General features: G+C 33.8%; 3 protein-coding genes across 3 annotated transcripts in view; 2 read left to right on the plus strand and 1 right to left on the minus strand.

Moving 5' to 3' along the window:
- Positions 1-20,703, minus strand: part of LOC106134167 (flotillin-2) — a 187,284-nt gene that overhangs the window by 137,320 nt on the left and 29,261 nt on the right. The gene's annotated exons all lie outside the window — the stretch shown is intronic.
- LOC106134129 (glucose dehydrogenase [FAD, quinone]) lies at positions 1,563-5,030 on the plus strand. Its single transcript, XM_013334097.2, has 3 exons — positions 1,563-1,820; positions 2,232-2,377; positions 3,030-5,030. Exons 1-3 carry the CDS (start codon positions 1,568-1,570, stop codon positions 4,485-4,487), a joined length of 1,857 nt encoding a protein of 618 aa, XP_013189551.1. The 5' UTR covers positions 1,563-1,567; the 3' UTR covers positions 4,488-5,030.
- Positions 11,501-20,394, plus strand: LOC132903176 (glucose dehydrogenase [FAD, quinone]-like). The gene is made up of 3 exons (XM_060950698.1): positions 11,501-11,611; positions 17,160-17,304; positions 18,754-20,394. The coding sequence occupies exons 1-3, from the start codon at positions 11,540-11,542 to the stop codon at positions 20,124-20,126; spliced, it is 1,590 nt and encodes a 529-aa protein (XP_060806681.1). The 5' UTR covers positions 11,501-11,539; the 3' UTR covers positions 20,127-20,394.

Below are 20,703 nucleotides of genomic sequence, written 5' to 3' on the forward strand. Positions count from 1 at the left end.
TACTCTGGAGAGGAGACTGTGGTGGGTCTTTTACCACGATCCAGACCCCTTAGCACTCGTGATGCCTTTTTTATCGCGCGAATAACTATCGCTGTCCCGTTTCACGATATAATAAAGAGCGAAGCAGCGATAGATCTTCGTGCGATAATTACGGCGTCGCGCGTACTTTACGGGCTTGGACGCATAAAGTCTTACATCAAAGCGACTAACGTTGGTCTAGTCTTTGAGTAACCTAACCCAGTTCAATTCAGATTTAATTTTATACAATTCAACATATATACTCTTTTCTTCCCTTTCTCATCAGGAACTTGTCAATATAATTTTAATGTATTTATCACAGCAAAGTCATCGAACGATATAATAATAAGGAAGAAGTACCTACGTAGGTACTATAGCAATTTTACTAAAAACAAACCTCTACTTGGTTCTTAATAATTGGTAAGAAACTGTTTTGGCGACTCTACTTTCCAATTCAACATAATTAATTCCCTTTATCCCTTTAATAGTCTGCGAAATCGATTTCAAAAACCTATAATTGAATATTAAAATAACAATAAGACTTGCACAAAGAGCAATTACAAGAAATATAGCACCGACGCCGCGAGACATCAACAAAATGTCTTTTGTTATTGTAATCTACGGGTGTTATGCCATTCAACAAATACTTTCACGAGATCGCCTAGAGCTTACGTTAGAAAATAGATCATATCTTCCGTACAACTAGGAAATTCTCCATCTCGCACCCTCCAAACAAAATTATATACAACCGTCTCTTTTTCGCAATTACGTGTCGCTGATCCTTTCTCTTAAAACCTAAGCTTCGGAAGTAGATTTAATGTGTTTGTTGACGCTATAACAGTAAACAGTGTCATTAGAAGATACGCAATATCAAATTGCTTGCAGCGCCACAAAGTTGCGTAGCGGCGGACACGGGAATTATTTTATTCATTCTTTTGAAACCACCTTTCCGATGAAATAAATTTATAACTTCCGTACATCCGGTACATCTCTAATGAATACAATTATCATTCATATCTGTCGAACAGAAAGGACATTCACCTAGATTTTTGTCTTTACAAAACTCAATTTACAAATTATCTAAGATCTTTCAATGAAAGAAAATAATTTACTTACTTATTTATTCCCCCTAGTTCTTCTAGAAATTTCAGCATCAAAAGCTTACCTGTAAATTAAACAAATATTTATTTAATTCTTCCATTTACGCCTTAAGAATTGAACATGTTAATATTTATAAATCGCGTTATCGTTGATAAATTTGATCGTTGTTCAAAAAATGATTTAAAATTTTTATTAAAAGAATTCTTGAATTCATTTCAGATTCGAGCAACAACGAAAGACTTTCGAATCAGCGACTGCGATGGTGCCTAACATGTCGCCGCTGCGGCATCCACCACCAACCACAAACAAACCGATCCGAAGAAGCAAACCGCCGGACAAACACAAGACTATAAAACCTTCAAAATCCTAGTCTATGAAACACCAAAGTTAAACTGCCAACACATATTACCATAAAAAAAATAAAAATTCTAAAAATTCGAAATTCAAAATGGGAGTTCACGTTCTTTTAGCATCAACAGCGTTGAAGACCATTAGCGTAACTGGACTCTGGTTGATTCCACTGCTGCTTGGCGCGCTAACGTATCATAATTATAATTCTTACGATCCTGAAGCTAAGGTGTTGGATAAAGAGCCGAGGAAGGAATATGACTTCATAGTCGTTGGAGGAGGGTCGGCTGGAGCAGTTGTCGCCAACAGACTGACAGAAGTGAAAAATTGGAATGTTCTTTTATTGGAAAGCGGTAAGATGTTTTTTTTCTTCTTTTGACGTATCGAAATTAATTAAAAGACAATTATCCAAACTTAGGTTAACTCATTACTTTTAATAGAGAATTAAGCAAACTTGTTATCCAAATAATATTTGGATAACAAGTTTGCTTTCACATACATAAGAACTTCATTGGTCGTACATTTAAGGTGCCGACCAAAGAGAATATAATTACCACGTTTTTGACTGATTAAAAAAGACTTTTTAGTCAAAGATCTAGAGACTAACTTACGTCAGGAGAATGTATGGATAGGCTAGAAAGAATAGAAAATTGAACAATATATGAAAATTGTTCCCACTTTTATGATAGAAACTGTTTACAAAATTGCGATCTTATTTAAATTTTGCAAGACTTGAACCCAGAACCCACATTAAACTATTCCAGGTCCAGACGAGAACGAGATAACGGACGTCCCTTCATTGGCCGGGTACCTTCAGCTGACCAAGTTGGACTGGCAGTACAAGACAGAGCCCACCAACTATGCCTGTTTGGGCTTCAAGAAACGTAGGTGCAGCTGGCCACGGGGAAAAGTTAGTATACATTTCTATTGAATCATGAAAGAAATAGTTTAGAGACAATAGTTGATGATATAGTTTAGAGACATCAAAATAATCCAAAAATATATTTTCCAAATCAATATCTCTTCTTTTCGATACGCTAGCGCCATCTGTTGAATTCAATTTGCAATACTTAAGAGGGCAAAACGAAGACTTTTGGTTGGTCAAAAAGCATTATCGATAACCACTATATAGATTTTACACATACATACGTATAATCACGTCTATATCCCCTGCGGGGCAGACAGAGCCAACAGTCTTGAAAAGACTGATACACGTGCAGCTTGGCTTAATGATAGAATTGAGATTCAAATAGTGACAGGTTACTAGCCCATCGCTCAAAAGAAGAATCCCAAATTTATAAGCCCGTCCTTTGTGGTTCGCGTCCATCAATAGAAAAAACAATAGGACCACTCCTTCTCTTTCCTGAATTCTGTATTATTTATTGATTTAAACTTTATTTCACGAAATACAAATGTAAACACAATTGGCGGACTTAATGCTAGAAGCATTATCTACCAGTCATTTATTTATTATTTAGTTTATTTATTATTTAGATTTACATTTGTCAAACTTTGTGACTTATCGATAATGCAATCATAACAGTATCTTGGATAATTTTCAGGTCCTTGGCGGGTCGAGTGTTCTCAACTACATGATATATGTAAGAGGAAACAAATTCGACTTCGACCAATGGGAATCTTCTGGCAATCCTGGCTGGGGGTACCGAGACGTTCTGAAATACTTCATCAAGTCTGAAGACAACCGAAACCCTTACTTGGCTAAGAGCAAGTACCATGGTAGAGGCGGATATCTTACTGTTCAAGAAGCGCCTTGGAGAACGCCTTTAGTAGCTGCTTTTGTCGAAGCAGGAGTTGAAATTGGGTATGAGAATAGAGATATCAATGGCGCTGTACAAACAGGATTCATGATTGCTCAAGGTACTATAAGAAGAGGGTCAAGGTGCAGTACAGCCAAAGCTTTCTTAAGACCTGTTCGGACTCGCCGGAATCTAGACGTATCGTTAAATACACAAGCAACAAGAGTCCTTATAAACCCTATGACAATGAAAGCATATGGAGTTGAATACATCAAACGAGGCGTAAGGAAAGTGGTATATGCCAGAAAGGAGGTTATTCTATCTGCAGGAGCCATCAACAGCCCGCAATTACTAATGTTATCGGGTGTAGGACCTAAAGAACATTTGAAAGATGTTGGAATAAGAGTCTTAAAAGACTTGCCTGTGGGTGAAAATTTGCAAGATCACGTTGGAGTTGGAGGATTAACCTTTCTAGTCGACAAACCCGTGGCCATTGTTCAGAATCGCTTTCAAGCGTTTCCAGTAACTATGAACTATGTTATAAATGAAAGAGGACCAATGACTACACTCGGTGGTTTAGAGGGTGTTGCTTTCGTCAATACTAAATATGCAAATAGTAGTGGTTTGTGGCCTGATATTCAGTTCCATATGGCCCCCGCCTCTTTTTCTTCAGACAATGGACAAATTGTAAGAAAAATCCTGGGTCTTACTGATGAGGTTTACGACACTGTATATAAACCTATAGCTAATAAAGATGCCTTTACTATAATGCCCCTACTACTTCGTCCAAATACACGAGGATATGTCAGACTAAAAAGTTCTAATCCTTTCCATTATCCGATCATGAATCCACGTTATCACGAAAATGCTTTAGATGTTGCGAGACTAGTTGAAGGAATTAAAATAGCTGTGCAAGTAGCTAATGCGTCTCCCTTTAAGCAATTTGGCTCAAGGATGTACATGAAGCCTTTGCCAAATTGTAAGCAGTTTAAATTTATGTCAGACGAGTATATTGAGTGTCAAGTGCGGACGATATCAATGACGATATACCACCAATGTGGGACCGCGAAAATGGGTCCAAATTGGGACAAAGAAGCTGTAGTCGATCCTAGATTAAGAGTGTATGGTGTTGAAGGACTTAGAGTAATAGATGCTAGTATAATGCCTACGATAGTAAGTGGCAACACAAATGCTGCTGTTATCATGATAGGAGAGAAGGGAGCGGATTTAATAAAGGAGGACTGGTTGAGTGGAAAACGGTGACGAAGTGTTCATGTTACCAATAAATGCCAATTTGTTGTGTTTTGCCAAATTTAATTATATTTAAGTCGTTGAATTGTATAAAATTTTCCTTTAGGAAAATTCCCAATATTGTTTAATGATAATCAGTAGCCATTTTGATAAAATCTGTTCCCCATTAGTAGACACTTTTGTTTTATATATTTCAGCTCCCAAATTCATGCTATATATGTACTGTGGGAACACATAGAAAGTATACCACCTTCAATATATCTACAATATGTTTTTCTAAGTCGCTCACTGTACTTAGTGATAGATTAATAAATTGGAGAAACAATATAGCTTTCAGGGATGACGTCAACTTCTATTTTTGTTTTTAATATTATTTTACGGTGTGTAGTTGTAAGTCATGAGTCAAAAGATTAATTATTAATTTATCACTCTTAACAAAGTTACTTTTACGTTGATATTTTTTTATGAGCATACCATGTCACTGAATGTAAAAAAAATGTCAACGCATTATACACTATCAAGATAATCGTTTATAATTTTTATCAACCTTCAGTTATTGAGACTTATTCAAAAGATTTATTTACGAAAATATCTGCATTCTCCTTTATTTGATCCATTATTTATTTATTATCAAGCTGTTAAAATCCAAAGGTTCGACTAGCTGTGAATATCATATTGTTTTACATTTTTCAGTGCATAAACTTTAGATACCTACCTAAATAAATTAAAAGATCCTTTATGATGATACAAATTTTTACTCACTTTACTTTTTAATTTTTATTATTTAAAAAGTATAACTTACTTAACGTGGTTCTTTTCATGTTACCAAAAAAATCCATCTGATTTTATAGAAGTTAATGTGTATTCCATAGTTACCTTACTCCAAATGATTTTTTTTTATAAAAATATATAAATCAATAATATAATAAAATTTATTTGTAATCTATTTTTAAGTTAAACTACATTTCAATAAAACCGTGCTGGGATTTCATAGCAATCTTAGGTTTAGTTTGTAAAGATTGTAAATAATGTTTAGGATAAATTAAAGGTTAAAATTATATAAATTTTAATATAGTAGGTATTAGATACATCACGTAACATTCTTTCATATTGATTGGTGATCCGTACTTAAATCGTAAATACCAGATTTTTTTTATTTATGTCTATGCTTGTCATCGACGAGGTAACATTAAAAAGTTCTTGCTATCACATCCACATTATATTTTTATAGGTTGGTACAGTATGTTTTCGTTGCAAATACGTTTTTAAACCTAAGCGTTATTAAAATTCTATAGGTTTTACTAAAACCTTGATTTTAAATCAAAAATATATCAATTTGAGTTAAAAATTTGACTAAAGCTTTCAAAAGTACGGATCTTTCCCCTTAATGTTTTTAAGTCACAATCACAATTAAATCATTATTATATTTAATACTTACTTGTTAATAATAATTTGATTGTATTTAATTTTTATTTTGCAACTGTTATAGCTAGTGCCATAATTAATTTTGTTGACATCCGCTACCATGTTAATTGTTTCATATTTTGTCAAGCATAGAAATCGAAATAATTAAGACTAAGTTCTTATTTCTATGGTGTCAAAATATTTTCCATATTCTGTAAATTTTTGTTTGCCTTATCCATGTACTTTGATAATTGATGGCTGATGAAGTTTTAAAAAATACTTTTAGTATAAAACCTCGTGTACCTAATGATAGAAACAAGAAAAGATCGTATCTGATATAGCTCACCTATTCCCTTTAATTATATTGACTACGTTTTGCTACGTTTAGCAATCTTGACTTGTATTCTGATAGACACCCGAATTACATCCGATGTTGCTTTGTTTTTCGCTTTCTCAACGCATACTGCGGCGATTTACTTTTGGATCATAATTTAATTTATAAAAAAAAGAACAAAAAAACCAAGTATTTTCATTGAGTTAGTATCCCACTACACAAGCAATTTTAACTAGCTCAGCCAGTGAGATTGGTTTAGTATTAGTAACTACTTTGAGATTTATTATGTTAAGTTTATCTTTTAGTTATTAAAAAATATTGTGTAATCTTTGACATACTGCACTAAGTGTTAGGTTATTAAAGTTGTATAGATAAATTACTTAATTACTCTTGTGCGTACTTTCATTTCTAATTTATTACCATTAGTAAATGGAAAAGCCCAGAAAAGCTACGTAAATTAGTAAAAATTAAATAACATACTTACATACGTAATTTCCATATTTTCTTTAACCTCAATTAGCAGTAAGTACAAAAACCTACCCGTCAATTATTCGTATTATTATTCATCGAAAATTGCATAAAATTAACGGTAAAAAGTTAAATGCGTAGATCACTTTCATTTGAAAGTATTTTAATCATCCAAATAAAGCATTTTTTTTTCAATATCTGTTTCTGCTATGACTGTGGGCTATGGAAAAGATGTTGCTTTATTAGAACTCAGTTTGTGATAACGTAAATTTTTCCTACAAATTTTGTTATTTTCCAAACCCGCGACTAAATCGTGGAAATTTATACAAAGAATGTGCGTCATAGCTACAAGTAGATGTTACTACCGATCAAACTGTCTGGGTCAAGAATCTTCCGCGGATGTGCAACGATAATTATACCTTTGATATTATGCAAACAATGTAAGGTGACTCAATTTGTTGATTAGTTTCATAATCTATTAATAACATCTTGATAATTCACTCGAGAGGTCGTGTTGAATTACTGTTTCTTTTATTTGTATGAAATATATGAAATATAATATGGAAAGCAAGTCTGTACATAGCTAGACAATTCTAAGAAAAACGTGTTGGTATATTTATTTATTCAGTGTTATACCACAACTATATATTAAAAAAAAATATTGATGAGACGCTTTAATAAAATATGACTCTATTCATTGTTATTATATAGTTTTAAGTTAAAAACTCTGTTTTTATGTAAATAAAGACTAATATATGTACTTTTTTGGAAAGTAAAGTTTTATTCTTTGATCGGTATCATACTTGAAATTTATTATTTAAAAAATATTAACGAGTATCATACTGATTTACCACACTTTTATTTAAGTAAATGTAAATAATGATAAATAAAAGTAAGTTAAATGGAATAAAAATGAAATGTTACCAAAAACTTTCTTTGAATTTTTCATCCACTGTATTCTAACATTTCTGTGTATTTTTTTTCAAAATCTATATATCTATAAAAGGAATTGGGGAAGTCCTGGTAAAGGTCTGGTCAAGACTACTATAAAACAATAAGCTTGTAGTGAGTCATTAATGTGGAAGAAGTGTGCAGGGATCGTGGCGAGTGGAAATGTGTAGACTCTTGATAGAGGTGTAATTTTTATGTATAAATAATTTTATCTATTATGAAAAATTTGTTTTTTTTTTTTTGTGTAAAATTGAATGAAATTTTACGAGCAACATGTGTTCTGCAGATCAGAAGTAACATGAATGAGTTTTTATTCCTGAAGTTCACGAATTCCCACCTTGAATAGACACGTATTCAGTAAAACTAGCATTCAATACGATGTACGGATAAAAACAGACAGATACACAGACTTTAGAATTTATAAGTGCGGAAGTATAAATTTCGATAATTTTACAATCTGCCAAAATAAACTCTGCCACATCAATAAGACGAATTCATAGGTCACCTGCTATAAGGAAGAACAAGTACCTATCTTCCGGATAAAATGTCATGGCGGATGCGTAAGTATCGCCACATTGCACAGATTATATCAGAATCGCTAACAGTTTATCGTACAGTTCAGTAAACTTAAAACGAGTCATTGGTCTGGTACATGGTTGTGGAAGGATTTGAACCTGTGCCCACTTGCGCGTGACGCTTTTTATTCGGATACCTTAATCGTATGACCAGCAATGTATAGGAAAATCATACATCACGAGTACGAGTATAGTGAATCTATGGAATAAAAAAATACCTTCGATGTAAATATATTGATAGACTATGAAAATAACAATAATAAATTTGTTAAATTTTTCCTTCACAGACACATACAGCGAACACATAAAAATAAAAGAGTGCAAAAAGGGCACAAAAATGCACTAAATTGGGGCCAAATTATCGATTCTCCTAAAACCAATTACTATGAAGGACTGGCGCCTGAAAAAGGTTTCGTAAGAAAACTGTAACACAGATCGCAAGAACACCAGGACTATGGAAATCTTCAAGATGTATATAAATTACTTGAGAATCTATTAAAGAAACCAGATTAAAATGTTACCATTCCTTTCATTAATAATACCCAGGCACAACTAGTGCATTTGAACAGTTCAGCTTTTAAAAATTGGTAAGGTTTCCTTGCAAAGCTTGCGGAGGTCAGACATTGATAAAGGCTGAAAGCAGTTTACTCCTAGTCTAGTGTGAGCATCAGATTTTAAAATAAACAATATATCTTTGAAGCCTTTGATTTAATTATTAAACAAACGGGTTGACACTTGACAGTCCAACCTTTCGCGTTATGTGAATGAATTACACGTAAGTACTCATTATCATTAAGAAACGAATTGGTTAGGTACCTACTTATATTTCACCCATTAGAGACTAATGGCATAGATATTTGACGTATGCAGACCCATCAAAAGGTTATTAAATTTAAAACAACTTCAACATTTGTCAATTTTGTTAGTGCATTCGGCCCTGCAAATTGTGTTCAAATATTTTTGTCCAAGTGTACAAGTGAGCAAGATGTGTCATTATTTTATACTGTTAAGGTGAGGTGAAAATTGAAGTAGACTTGTTTTTGGCAAGCGACTTCGCTCGCGTACTGAGCCGTTTATCACAAATCCCATGGAAATAGTATTTTTTGGTATGAAAGGTATTTTTGCTGTATGTGTGTATACTATTTCAAGAACATTGATAAAGTAAAGCTTGAAGATGAAAAAACTAAACATTCCTTTTCCAACTAAGGAGAAAGGTAGGACTAATCCCAACATTACTTTAAAAAATAAAATTTAAAATTTCATTGGTGAAGTGTGCTTAAAACTAGGTGTTTAATTATTTGCATAATATTATATACAAGTTAACAGTAATAAAAATTAATCTGTTTTTTTTGATGACGTTAGTGGAAAAAAACACACCAATTGTAATACTAACCACAGGACATCAATTCTAAATTTATAATTTGAAAGAATGGTCGAAAATAAACTTTGATCGGACGGAAAAAAATAGTGTGAACACGCCACGTGCGTATCAATATAGCAAAACTTTTGTTGCAAGGAAAAAACAACATATTTTACTAAAGTGATGCTAAAAAATGTTATACTAATGCAAAAAATTATGTTGAATTCATTCGGGCGCCAAAACAAACGACTGGTGCAATTGGAAACACATGCAAATAGATATTCAAATTTTATTAGGTATTTGTTTTTTTATAAATACATAAAGTAATTTATAAATTCAGTTTAATTAAATAATAAAACCTTTTCGAAAAAGCAGTATAACTTCCCTCGCGAAACTCCCGGTCGCGTATTAACAAAGATTGTGTAAATTTAACCTTTAGGAATCTGATTTATGAAAACCTACGCCGTGTCAGCATCGCGTGTGTCATTTCTAGAACTTTATCATTTAGGACGTTATGTAAAATTATTTTTAACAGGAAATCCTTATAAAGAAACATAAAAAAAGAAAGTCTTAGTTAATAGCAAAAACAATAGCAAACTTTTGGGCAGACTCCGAAAAAGGAGAAATTACACTGATTGACGTGTATGTTTTGTAAATTCGCTTATTGTCCTTGTGATTTAAGGATGTATGGTACAATTACACTTAAATCTGGTATTTTCAGATAGGCCAAAGGTTAAACATACTTTCGTCGTCCAGTATTATTATTTACTTTATTCTTTTGTCGTCTCTCGAAGGATTCAGTGCAGGGTGTATATAAATTTATTTAAAAGACATTTTCATTGAAAAGAAAGTGCATTTAATATACTTATACAAGTGATTCTCAAGTGAAAATTACAGAATGTTCTGGAACGCAAGAGTAATGTATGAAGTATTAATAACATTTACATACCTACTTATTAGGTTTTTTTTTTGAAATGGTAATGCAGAAAAAGTGTTTGCCATCAGATTTTCTTCCCGCATAGATTTTATAAGTCAATCAAGGGAAATGGTAAATTTGTGCATTTTCTATTAGCGATGGCCAGTAACCATGTTGTAAGTTGACCTTTGAATTTCATTGGCATATGTGTATGTGTATTAGTAAAATAAAATGTACTAATATCTTACCTGCATATACATATTTAGTGCCCAATTTTTTTCAAATAAATTATTTTTAATTAAATCAGTTATAGTCAAACTTTGGGAGAAGCGACTTCATGATACATTGACTATTATTTAAATATTTACAAAATCATTTATTATAACAAGGTCCTTTTTTAGTGAACATTAAGGTCTGATCTGAGGCAAACGACCGCTCGATTGCTGTGACTTCTTGGAAATTACAAATTTTGAAATACAAAAATATCCATTTACGAATGGAGAGACGAAGTCAAAACTAATAATAACCTATTTTTCAGTACATTATGCATCCTAACAACTCCAGTGTTGGCCCAAAGAGGGTCCATACTAGAGGCCATAGCAGGAATCCTACGGGACACGAACGAATTCTTCTCAGGGGAGCCTCCTGACGCTCCCGTCATCTTGCCGGAGTATGATTTCATCATCATCGGAGCTGGCACAGCTGGGTGTGTGCTGAGCAATAGACTCACAGAAGTTAAAGATTTTAAGGTAACATTTCTAAAAATATAGTACGTTAAACAACAATTTGTGTACAAACGAGAAAACTTCCAGAGACGAAAAGATTCTTCTCCAGCGAGTCCTTACGCTCTTTTGAGGCTTTAAAAGTAATATAAAAATATGTAAGTAATATAAATATGTAATTCCCTTAGAAAATGTTACTCCACAGTCTTCATCCACTTGCTTCGTTCCGGTTTCATCTTTTTACCGAAGAAGATCCGTTCACATTTCGTACAAAAACAATGTGTTACCATTTCAGGTTCTTCTAATCGAAGCTGGAGGTAGCGAGCAGCCCTACATGGACATCCCTGTGCTGGCCACGCTGCTGCAATTCACGGACGCCAATTGGAACTACCACACCGAACCACAAGTAAGTAAAGATATCTAAACTTTCAGGCCTGAAGATAATAATTTTACACTTTTACGTATAATAAGTATAACGATAGTATAAACTACCTGGTAAGCGGTTAACGAAGCCCATCAGCACTCTTATGTTTTCACGCTTGTATTAAGGTCACCCACTAAAAAGGAGAAGGTTCTCAATTAGACTGTGTTTTGTAAACTCTGGCGAAAACATTTGGCGTCATTGTACGCGAAAGTAAACGTATAATTTCTCTGCCTCTCTTTCTCTGTCCCAAAAGCATTACCTACCTTGTAAAAAAAGGTGTTGCTATGAAAACAAAAATACTTTAAAATGACCTGCAATATTAAATAACATGCAAAAGATCTTAGTATGTAAACATAACTTGATACTTAACTGACATGCGTGAAATAATTTAAATACCAATTAACATTTGCTGACTTTGTTTTCGTAGCTGAATATGTACCATTATCTAGCTGGGCTAGATTTTTCAGAATCGTGAAAATAAGAAGGCATCCCTGTTATTGTCCCTTTCTTTAGTGAATTCCTTGATCACTAAAGAAAGGGACAAAAATGAGATTTTGGAGTTAAGTAAGGGCGCGCTGTTTGAGAGCAAACGTGAGAGTAGTGCACACTTCTCATGATTCTGCTCCTATAGCCGGAAGGTAGGCAAAGCCGCGGGTGGTGGTGGGATAAGTGCACCCTTGACGAAACAGGGTAAATCCCTGTTTGGTCATTCTTATCTTTCGTCGTCAGAAAAAATAAGATTATTATACTCGTATTTGCTGTAAGGGAAATATTAAAATAATGAATTGACTAAAAAAAATAGGATCTTATTTCAACGCTCACCAGAAATATTTTTGTTTCCCTAAATGGATTTATGATCACCAAATTATGTTTCTCAACAATTCTTCATACTACTACCAAAAATGTTCTCAAATCTTGTAACTGGGTTAGTTAGGTTAGGTTAAGCTTCTGGCGACACAAAGCGAAGCAAGCATAAAATATATATACGGGACAAATTACATAGATTGGTTAAGCCTCAATAATATAAAAATAATCAAGTATATAAACAAAAGTTATATAACCATATTGATGTAATGTAAATAAGTTACTGTCCATTAAGTATATTGATGATAACGTAATCAATAAATTGCTAATAGCACATAGTTGTGGTGAGTTACAGTTTAATCAACGTGTAGTTATTTTAATGTCAGCGAATTTTCTAGTTCGTACCAGCAGAGTTATGCCTAATTACTGCAGTCCCATTTGAGAACTATTTGTTCTTTTATGCTCGTTACTATAAGACTCTGTCACCAATTTCGGGCAATGACCATTTTTAATTTAAATTTTAGGATATTAACGTTTGTAGGACTAGGCTCGTGCTCACTATAAATGATCACTATAATTGCATTGATTTAAAAAATAAGTCAGGATTAAAAAAAAAGCAAAAAATTATGTGTACCATTGTAATTGTTTTTTTTTTGTAATGATAATAAATAAATAATAATAAACAATATTCCGATCATAAACAAATTGAAAAAAAAAATTTTGTCAACGGAAAATTATAAAATTCTGCGAAATTATTTTTGTATCACCATTGCGGTAGAATAACCTAAGGCCTTGTACAAAATTATAAAATGTTTAACTATGTTTTTGTAATTAAATTCATTGCAGTGACTAAGGATCAATAATATGACATAAATTATAGAATTTATAGTCACGATAACGTCACATCTACCGTTAATATTTTCATTAAAATAGAATATAAAAAATAAGCCTTTTTTCATTCTACGCGGTATACGCGAAGTTTTTTTTACTAATGAAATCAATAAAAATATTATAATTACACATTATAATAATTAAATTTAATTATATATATATATATATATCTCTCTCTCTCTCTCGCCACAGCGTTGAAATTTTCGATATATTTTACATCTTTTGGTTTCCAAGAGTCCCAATCTTTTCTGTAAAGATTTGGCAAAATGTCGGCCCCCTTTAAAACTGTTTGAAATTTTGCAGGATAATTTATTTTACTCCTATTTTCCTTCGGTTGTTCCTACGAAATTGGCAGGAACAAGTTATAAATTATGACAACTATCATACGAGGTTACTAATCGATATTATTACAAAATGATAATCACTTATCATTCTATAACGTTAAATTGCCTAAGTACGTGCCTAAGCCCACGTACTCCTATATAAATTTAGTTTGGTAAACGAACAGGTCCATACCAAGAAAGCAGTGCACGTTATTACATGCCGTCATGCATGCCAAGCAATATCGGGAGTCATTTTTATGACGAGATATTATTGGCGCCTTTTTTCCGTTTGGACGGGTCGGCCTTGGTTGAACTACTCCATCTTATAAATGTTTTGTCGAACTACTCTATCTTCACACATTCACGATCCCTGCATACTTCATGCAAACTCGTCGGTTTTGGGTACTGTAAATAATAATAAACACTCCCGCTACAGGTACTCTTGACCTCACCTTTTGCCAGATCGTCTCCGATTTGATCAAGGTGCGTTCGTCTAAGCTTTCTTACTCCTCCACACACATCTCCATTTTACACTCGCACACATCTCATTTTTATCCTTTTCGGAGTAGAGAGAAACAATAGTCACATTACTAAACAATAGGCATTAAAATTTAGCAATTGTAACAGGTTGCTAGCCAATCGACTAAAATAATCATTCCATATAGCTTTAACATAACACTATGATGTGTGATTCCCGACACTTTAAAATTAGACCTTCCATTTTTTTTCATGGTAGACAGATTAAAGCTTCTGCTTCCCGTCAGTTATTTCTATTCCTGCATACGTTTTCGTCGTTTTAGGCAAACTTCACACATACAACCTTTCATAATGTACTAAGTAAGACCTTTTCGCCAAACACCTACTAAGATCAGGTCAGATGCTTTGTTCATCTTTGAATCGAGTGCAAATCGGGTAATTAGGTACACAATTAGTTCTGACATCAAGTCGTTTTGCAGCACGCGATTTTAATTTTAATTCTATCTAAAACTAACCCAAGTCTATAAACTGTTTGATAAAGGCCAACCCATAAGTCTACAATGTAACGAATAAAAATATTGCACAATAAAGACTCGTACATTAGTAAGAAATATTATATTCAAAAGAACAATGCGTGTTTTATCGCTATATATTACTTAAGTCAATTAAAATCATCTGGGACCAGTGTGTCTGAGGTATAAGAGGAATACAATATCACGTGTAGTACTTTAGAATAGGACCACTCCATATCTTTCCTGTGGATGTCGTAAAAGGCAACTAAGAGAATAGGTAATGATCTTGAAATTGATTGAGGATTGGGGCATTAAAAAGACGGCAGGTCTGACCTAGTCTAGAACCGTATCAAGGTCGAATTGAAAAGGAATGAAAGAGTCATATGAGACAAATATCCTGTAGTACACCCTGCAGTACGTAAGAGACAGACATCTACGAAAACCTTTCTTCTTCTCCACCGGAACCACTCGGAACCGGCAAACGTGACCTATCATGCGTTCAATCGAATCATGGTCCAATGATTGCTATTCAGTAAACGTCACACTGGAAGGCAAAACCAGGGGTCACTGTTTTCATAAAATAAAGAACATACAGATAAATAAACACAAAAACATAGAGTAGCTGCGTAATTACCTGACAGCAGCATTTGAATAATATTATTTTTCATTATTTTAGACTCTAAAATGTATTATTTCTCTTGATCAATTCAAATATCGAATTGAATTGTGAATAACTAAGCGTCGACACGTGTGCCGTGTGGTTCCCGGCACCAATACAAAAAAGAATAGGACCACTCCATCTCTTTCCCATGGATGTCGTAAAAGGCGACTAAGGGATAGGCTTACAAACTTGAGATTATTTTTTTAGGCGATGGGCTAGCAACCTTTCACTACATATTTAGATCTCAATTCTATCATTAAACCAAATAGCTGAACGTGGCCGATCAGTCTTTTCAAGACTGTTGTCTCTCTACCCCAAAAGGTATATAGACGTGACCATATGTATGTATGTATCGACACGTATTTTGGTAAAAGTGTTAAACTTAAATACATCGCAATCGTTTCACAAATATTGTAGAGAGGAAGTTCTGTTCGCTCTTGAATTTATGTCCATGTTTTGATTAAAATTCTAATCTTGTTTTCTTCGAAGTAGAGGAAAGAAAACAATGTAATGAACGAACTATATACAGGGCCAAATAATAGGAATGTGCCTATACGATTAGAGCCTATCTTGTTTTCTACCATTGCGGTTAGGCGCCTTGAAAATATTAGCGAGGCATTTCGCTTGAACGGATTTCTATACACTACCCCGCATCTTATCCTCTCTCATTCAATGTTTTTAAGGTTGTCTGAAAGAGATTTAATGTTATACGGCCGCCCTTTTACAGAACATAATTTAAGTTGAAGATTAATTTGGTGTAGTTCCTCAAGTAGTTCTTCAAGCCGGTTCTACCGCACCTGTGTATCGTACATATTCACGTAAAAGATATTTTTGCACCAATTGACGCATTGTAAATCCCCGTACATACGAGTAACCCGGCATCGCCGACCTTCAGCGTGCTTGGGATAAAACGTTTCCTTTCTCCGCCAACAACCACCGATGTTCAGATTTCTGTGGTCAGTGTGCAACTAAAGGTAAATGCAGACTTGGTTGCTAGAACGCGTAGGTTTTTATTTATTCTCCCGATATTTCCCTTCACCCGAAAGTTTTTGGTTTTGGCAACAATACATGCCGTATAACAATAAGCTTTAAATAAAATATATACTGAAATTACGAGTCTGGAATCTAATAAAATCTTTGCAAATTTCCCACACATGCAATTTTAAGTTATGTCTAATAAATAACTTGTTTTTTGCTGCTTTTTCATCGACATTAGCGATCGTGACGCAAGCAGACTAAAAACTTACTTTTTATAACGACTCACAACCGGATACGTAATTAGTATTCTGAGTAAAAATACACGTCAATAAATTTATTAAGGTAGATACAAGAAGGTTGTACAAATTATGCATTATGTTATAACTGACTGCCCAAGCCTAATCAATTTCCTTACACATAAATTGTAACCGACTGATGTTTATACTTCAAAGACATCGCCAAAAAATTGAAATGGATTGGATTGGGATTGAAATGTGATATTTATAACTTCTATCTGTGTGTACTCGCATCACGGAATAACTATTACTTTGATTTCGATGCAGTTTTCTCAGGTGTGTTTAACTTTGTACAGCTTAAAAACTAGTTTTAGAAATATACATTTTTAAGCAACATTCATATCTCCCTTCATGCAAGTTCTTCGGTTAGGCTACTCTTTACCTGCGGGCACGCGCGCCAACTATCGCTGTTTCGTTTTTTTATAATGACGTGAAACGGGAGAGCGAAAGTTTTCAGCAGGACATCCACGATTTGATCAATGCAATGTCGTCTATTAAGGTCTTCGCCTACTAAAGCTTACATACTCTCTCTCTTATTTTGAGAGTAATAAGTATATCAAATAATAAGAAAATCTTTTTCATTATCAGGAGGGTGGCTGCAGAGGCATGAGAGGCGGGCGCTGCGCTTGGCCACGAGGTCGGGTGGTCGGAGGATCGTCAGTTCTTCACTCCATGATGCACACAAGAGGCAACAAAAGGGACTACGACAGATGGGCAGCCAATGGGAATCCAGGTACTGTGGCATTTTTATAATAGTTACCTTTCTTTTGGCGTAGACTAAAGATAAGCTGGAATATCTTCAAGACTTAATAGATGACCTTTATCATCCTGACATTCGACTCGATTGTGTCTTCTGGTGGATCTGTGTGCCGACTATGATCATAATCTAAAAATGGAAAACTAAGCTAATAATACGAAGCTATGCCAACGGATTGGAGCAAACAACCTTCAACACAATATCGTTGGAGCCTCGGTTCTCCAGGCATAACACCTAGTATGGCGGAAGATCTTCCCTTTGGTGGCGGTCGAGCCTGAATCATCGCACCAAATATTTTACCTGAAAGTGTAGTGTCGTTTTAGCTGTATGTTTCCTTCATAGTGTACTTAGTTTTTTTTTGTTATGTAAACTTTACCTTACTTTCCGTCAACAGACAGAAATTATAATTTCTTCAAATGTCAATAGTGGTAAGATATCCTTAACAGTCGCAAAGGAACTTAATACCGTAAATAAGTTGCCCTGGTGACATTTTACCTATTTATAGTAGGCAAAAGATTATATCAAAAACTTGTTCTTATTTCTTGTACATTCTTGTTTTGTTAAATATTCCTCTCACTGCATAATTGTTTTTCTTGTCAACATATAAAAGATATCAATGAAAACCTACTCATGTACATTCAGCGCCAGACATTTCTGTACGGTGTATAAACCTAGTACCTTACCAATACGTTTATTTGCTCCCGTCTGTACTTACTAATTTTACATGATACTTCGTTATGCACTAAAATGTTTTTCGTGTATAAATTTAAACTATTTCTTTTGTTTATCACGTTTTTCTGTGATGTGGTATGAAAAACCTGTTCCAAAAATGTAGATAAATCCGTTTGAAACTATAAACAGCCGTGATTTAGTAACACTATTATTAAAACATTGAATTATTTTAATATCAGGTATTTTAATATACATACCTAAAACATTATTTTAATGCAAAGTTTGTAAATGGTTGCATTTTCTTTTCGCATTAAAAATATAATATAGAACTTAAATTTAAAAAAATTCTCGAACTTTGTAATCGAGTTTTTATTGAAAATCACTTAATGCTTGAAAAAAAATGGGTGTATTTTACAAGATAGAATTTCAAATACTCAGTTGACCAACAAATAAAACCATATGTTCTCTAGTTTTATTTGAAAATTTTGATGAAAAGCGTTTCTACCATTATATCTATAAGTTGCATTATATTATTGTATTAACTTTATTGCTTATTATATTAATGCTAAGTAAGCGCATACGCACAAAACCGGTCAGTGAAACATAAATGCACTCTGCATAATGTTACGCGGTTAAACATTTCCTCATTTTTGTTAAATGATCAATTTAGTTCGATGATATTTAACTAAAAGATTTATTTACAAATGAAAAACTACACTCCGTTTTCTTAAAAAAAAAACTTGTTTGTTACAGGTTGGGACTTCAATTCAGTTCTGAAATATTTCAAGAAATCTGAGAACATTCAAATACCTAAATTAGCGAAGAACAAGAAATACCGTTCAACCAAAGGCGAAATGACACTTCAGCATCCAAACTGGCGAACGCCCTTATCGGAGGCATTCCTACAGGCCGGAATTGAAACTGGTGGTAAAGTCGTAGATTATAACGCCGAAAAACAAATTGGATACTCAATCATTCAGTTTACAATGAACAACGGCACAAGAATGAGTGCAAATAAAGCCTTCTTACACCCAATAAACGGTCGCCGGAATTTCCATGTAGCCAAAAACGCGATGGTGACGCGAATTTTAATAGATCCATGGTCGAAAAGAGCGTACGGTGTAAAATTCACCAAGGATGGTAAAAAATATTCCATAATGGCCAAACGTGAAGTCATTTTATCCGCAGGAGCTATTAATTCACCACAAATATTAATGATTAGTGGAATTGGACCAAGAGATCATTTGACGCAACATAACATAACCACTATAGTGGACTTGCCTGTTGGATATAATCTTCAAGATCATTGGGCGTTAGGAGGACTGACTTTTGTTATAAACACAACTGATTCTATTAGGTCTGAGAGAGTAGCGACTTTTGATAATATAATTGAATATTTTAGCCATCACACTGGACCGCTATCAGCTCCGAGCGGTACTGAGGCAATAGCATTTTTTGATACAAAGAATCCGCATGATGACGATGGATATCCTGATTTAGAATTGCTTTTTGTTGGAGGTTCCTTAGTATCTCAACCGACATACAAAGAAGCTTTTGCAATTGATAATCGGGTTTACGAACAAGTTTATGGTCCTATTCAAGCATCGGACACGTGGATGGTATTTCCCATGTTATTATTACCACAATCGAGAGGTCGAATAATGTTGAGAGACAAGAACCCGTACAAAAAACCGATAATTTATGCAAATTACTTCTCCGATGGCGGACACGATCAGAAAGTGATACTGAAGGGAATAAGAAAAGCTATAGAGCTGTCGAAAACAAAAGCATTCCAAAAGTACAACAGTAGATTGCATGACATACCATTACCGAATTGTGCTCGTCACAGATTCAATTCTGACGATTATTGGTACTGCGCTATGAGGACCATCACGAATACTATTTATCATCATTGTTGTACAAATAAAATGGGTCCGAGAGATGATCCAGAGGCTGTGGTAGATCCTCGACTAAGAGTTTATGGTGTGCGAGGTCTAAGAGTCGTGGATGCTAGTATAATGCCGCATGTTCCTGCAGCCCATACGAATGCTCCAACTATGATGGTCGCAGAGAAGGCAGCTGACATGATCAAAGAAGACTGGGGCGTGCCAATAACCTATAGATAATTTTAATTAAGAGAAATGACAATTACCCAGTATTTTTAGTACTTGACTGTATTTTCTATTAAGTAAAATTTTTCTGTATAACTCATGTATGGGCTAGGGACAGCTAAACTGGACTCTTTTGTTAACGCTACGATGTCAGAGCTCTGCCATAACGAAGTTTCAATTTCAATTAATTGAAATTAGGTTTCGTATTTACGTAATATTATCTCAGATTATCACAAAATTATGAATTTAATCAGATTTTCATTCTTCAAATTCATTAGGTATATCATAAACTTGTAAATAATCGTGTTTAAAAACGTTATTAATTAAGATGTCATTTGATGAATTTGGTTACAAAGTAGATATGTATGTAATTTTAATCATGTACCTACTTAGAAGTAAATTAATGCATTTTTATAAATATTTGTTGTTATTTATTGTACAAAGTGCATTAATTCGTTAATGCTGATTTAAGAATCAAATAAATTATTATTATTAAATTGCATTTTATCTAAATAATAAAGATGCTACTTAAATATATATTTTTTTATAATTCGCACCCAAAATACGAAAAAGCAATAACTGTGCATGTGCA

This window comes from Amyelois transitella, chromosome 22 (assembly GCF_032362555.1).
Source record: "Amyelois transitella isolate CPQ chromosome 22, ilAmyTran1.1, whole genome shotgun sequence".
Lineage (NCBI taxonomy): Eukaryota > Metazoa > Arthropoda > Insecta > Lepidoptera > Pyralidae > Amyelois > Amyelois transitella.

Excerpts from the sequence above, each read along its gene's own strand:
- LOC106134129 (XM_013334097.2), top strand. The coding sequence starts at position 1,568 with ATGGGAGTTCACGTTCTTTTAGCATCAACAGCGTTGAAGACCATTAGC. Across the intron at positions 1,821-2,231 it reads TGTTCTTTTATTGGAAAGCG|GTCCAGACGAGAACGAGATA; the intron begins GTAAGATGTTTT and ends AAACTATTCCAG. Across the intron at positions 2,378-3,029 it reads GCAGCTGGCCACGGGGAAAA|GTCCTTGGCGGGTCGAGTGT; the intron begins GTTAGTATACAT and ends GATAATTTTCAG.
- LOC132903176 (XM_060950698.1), top strand. The coding sequence starts at position 11,540 with ATGGACATCCCTGTGCTGGCCACGCTGCTGCAATTCACGGACGCCAAT. Across the intron at positions 11,612-17,159 it reads ACTACCACACCGAACCACAA|GAGGGTGGCTGCAGAGGCAT; the intron begins GTAAGTAAAGAT and ends TTTCATTATCAG. Across the intron at positions 17,305-18,753 it reads GGCAGCCAATGGGAATCCAG|GTTGGGACTTCAATTCAGTT; the intron begins GTACTGTGGCAT and ends TGTTTGTTACAG.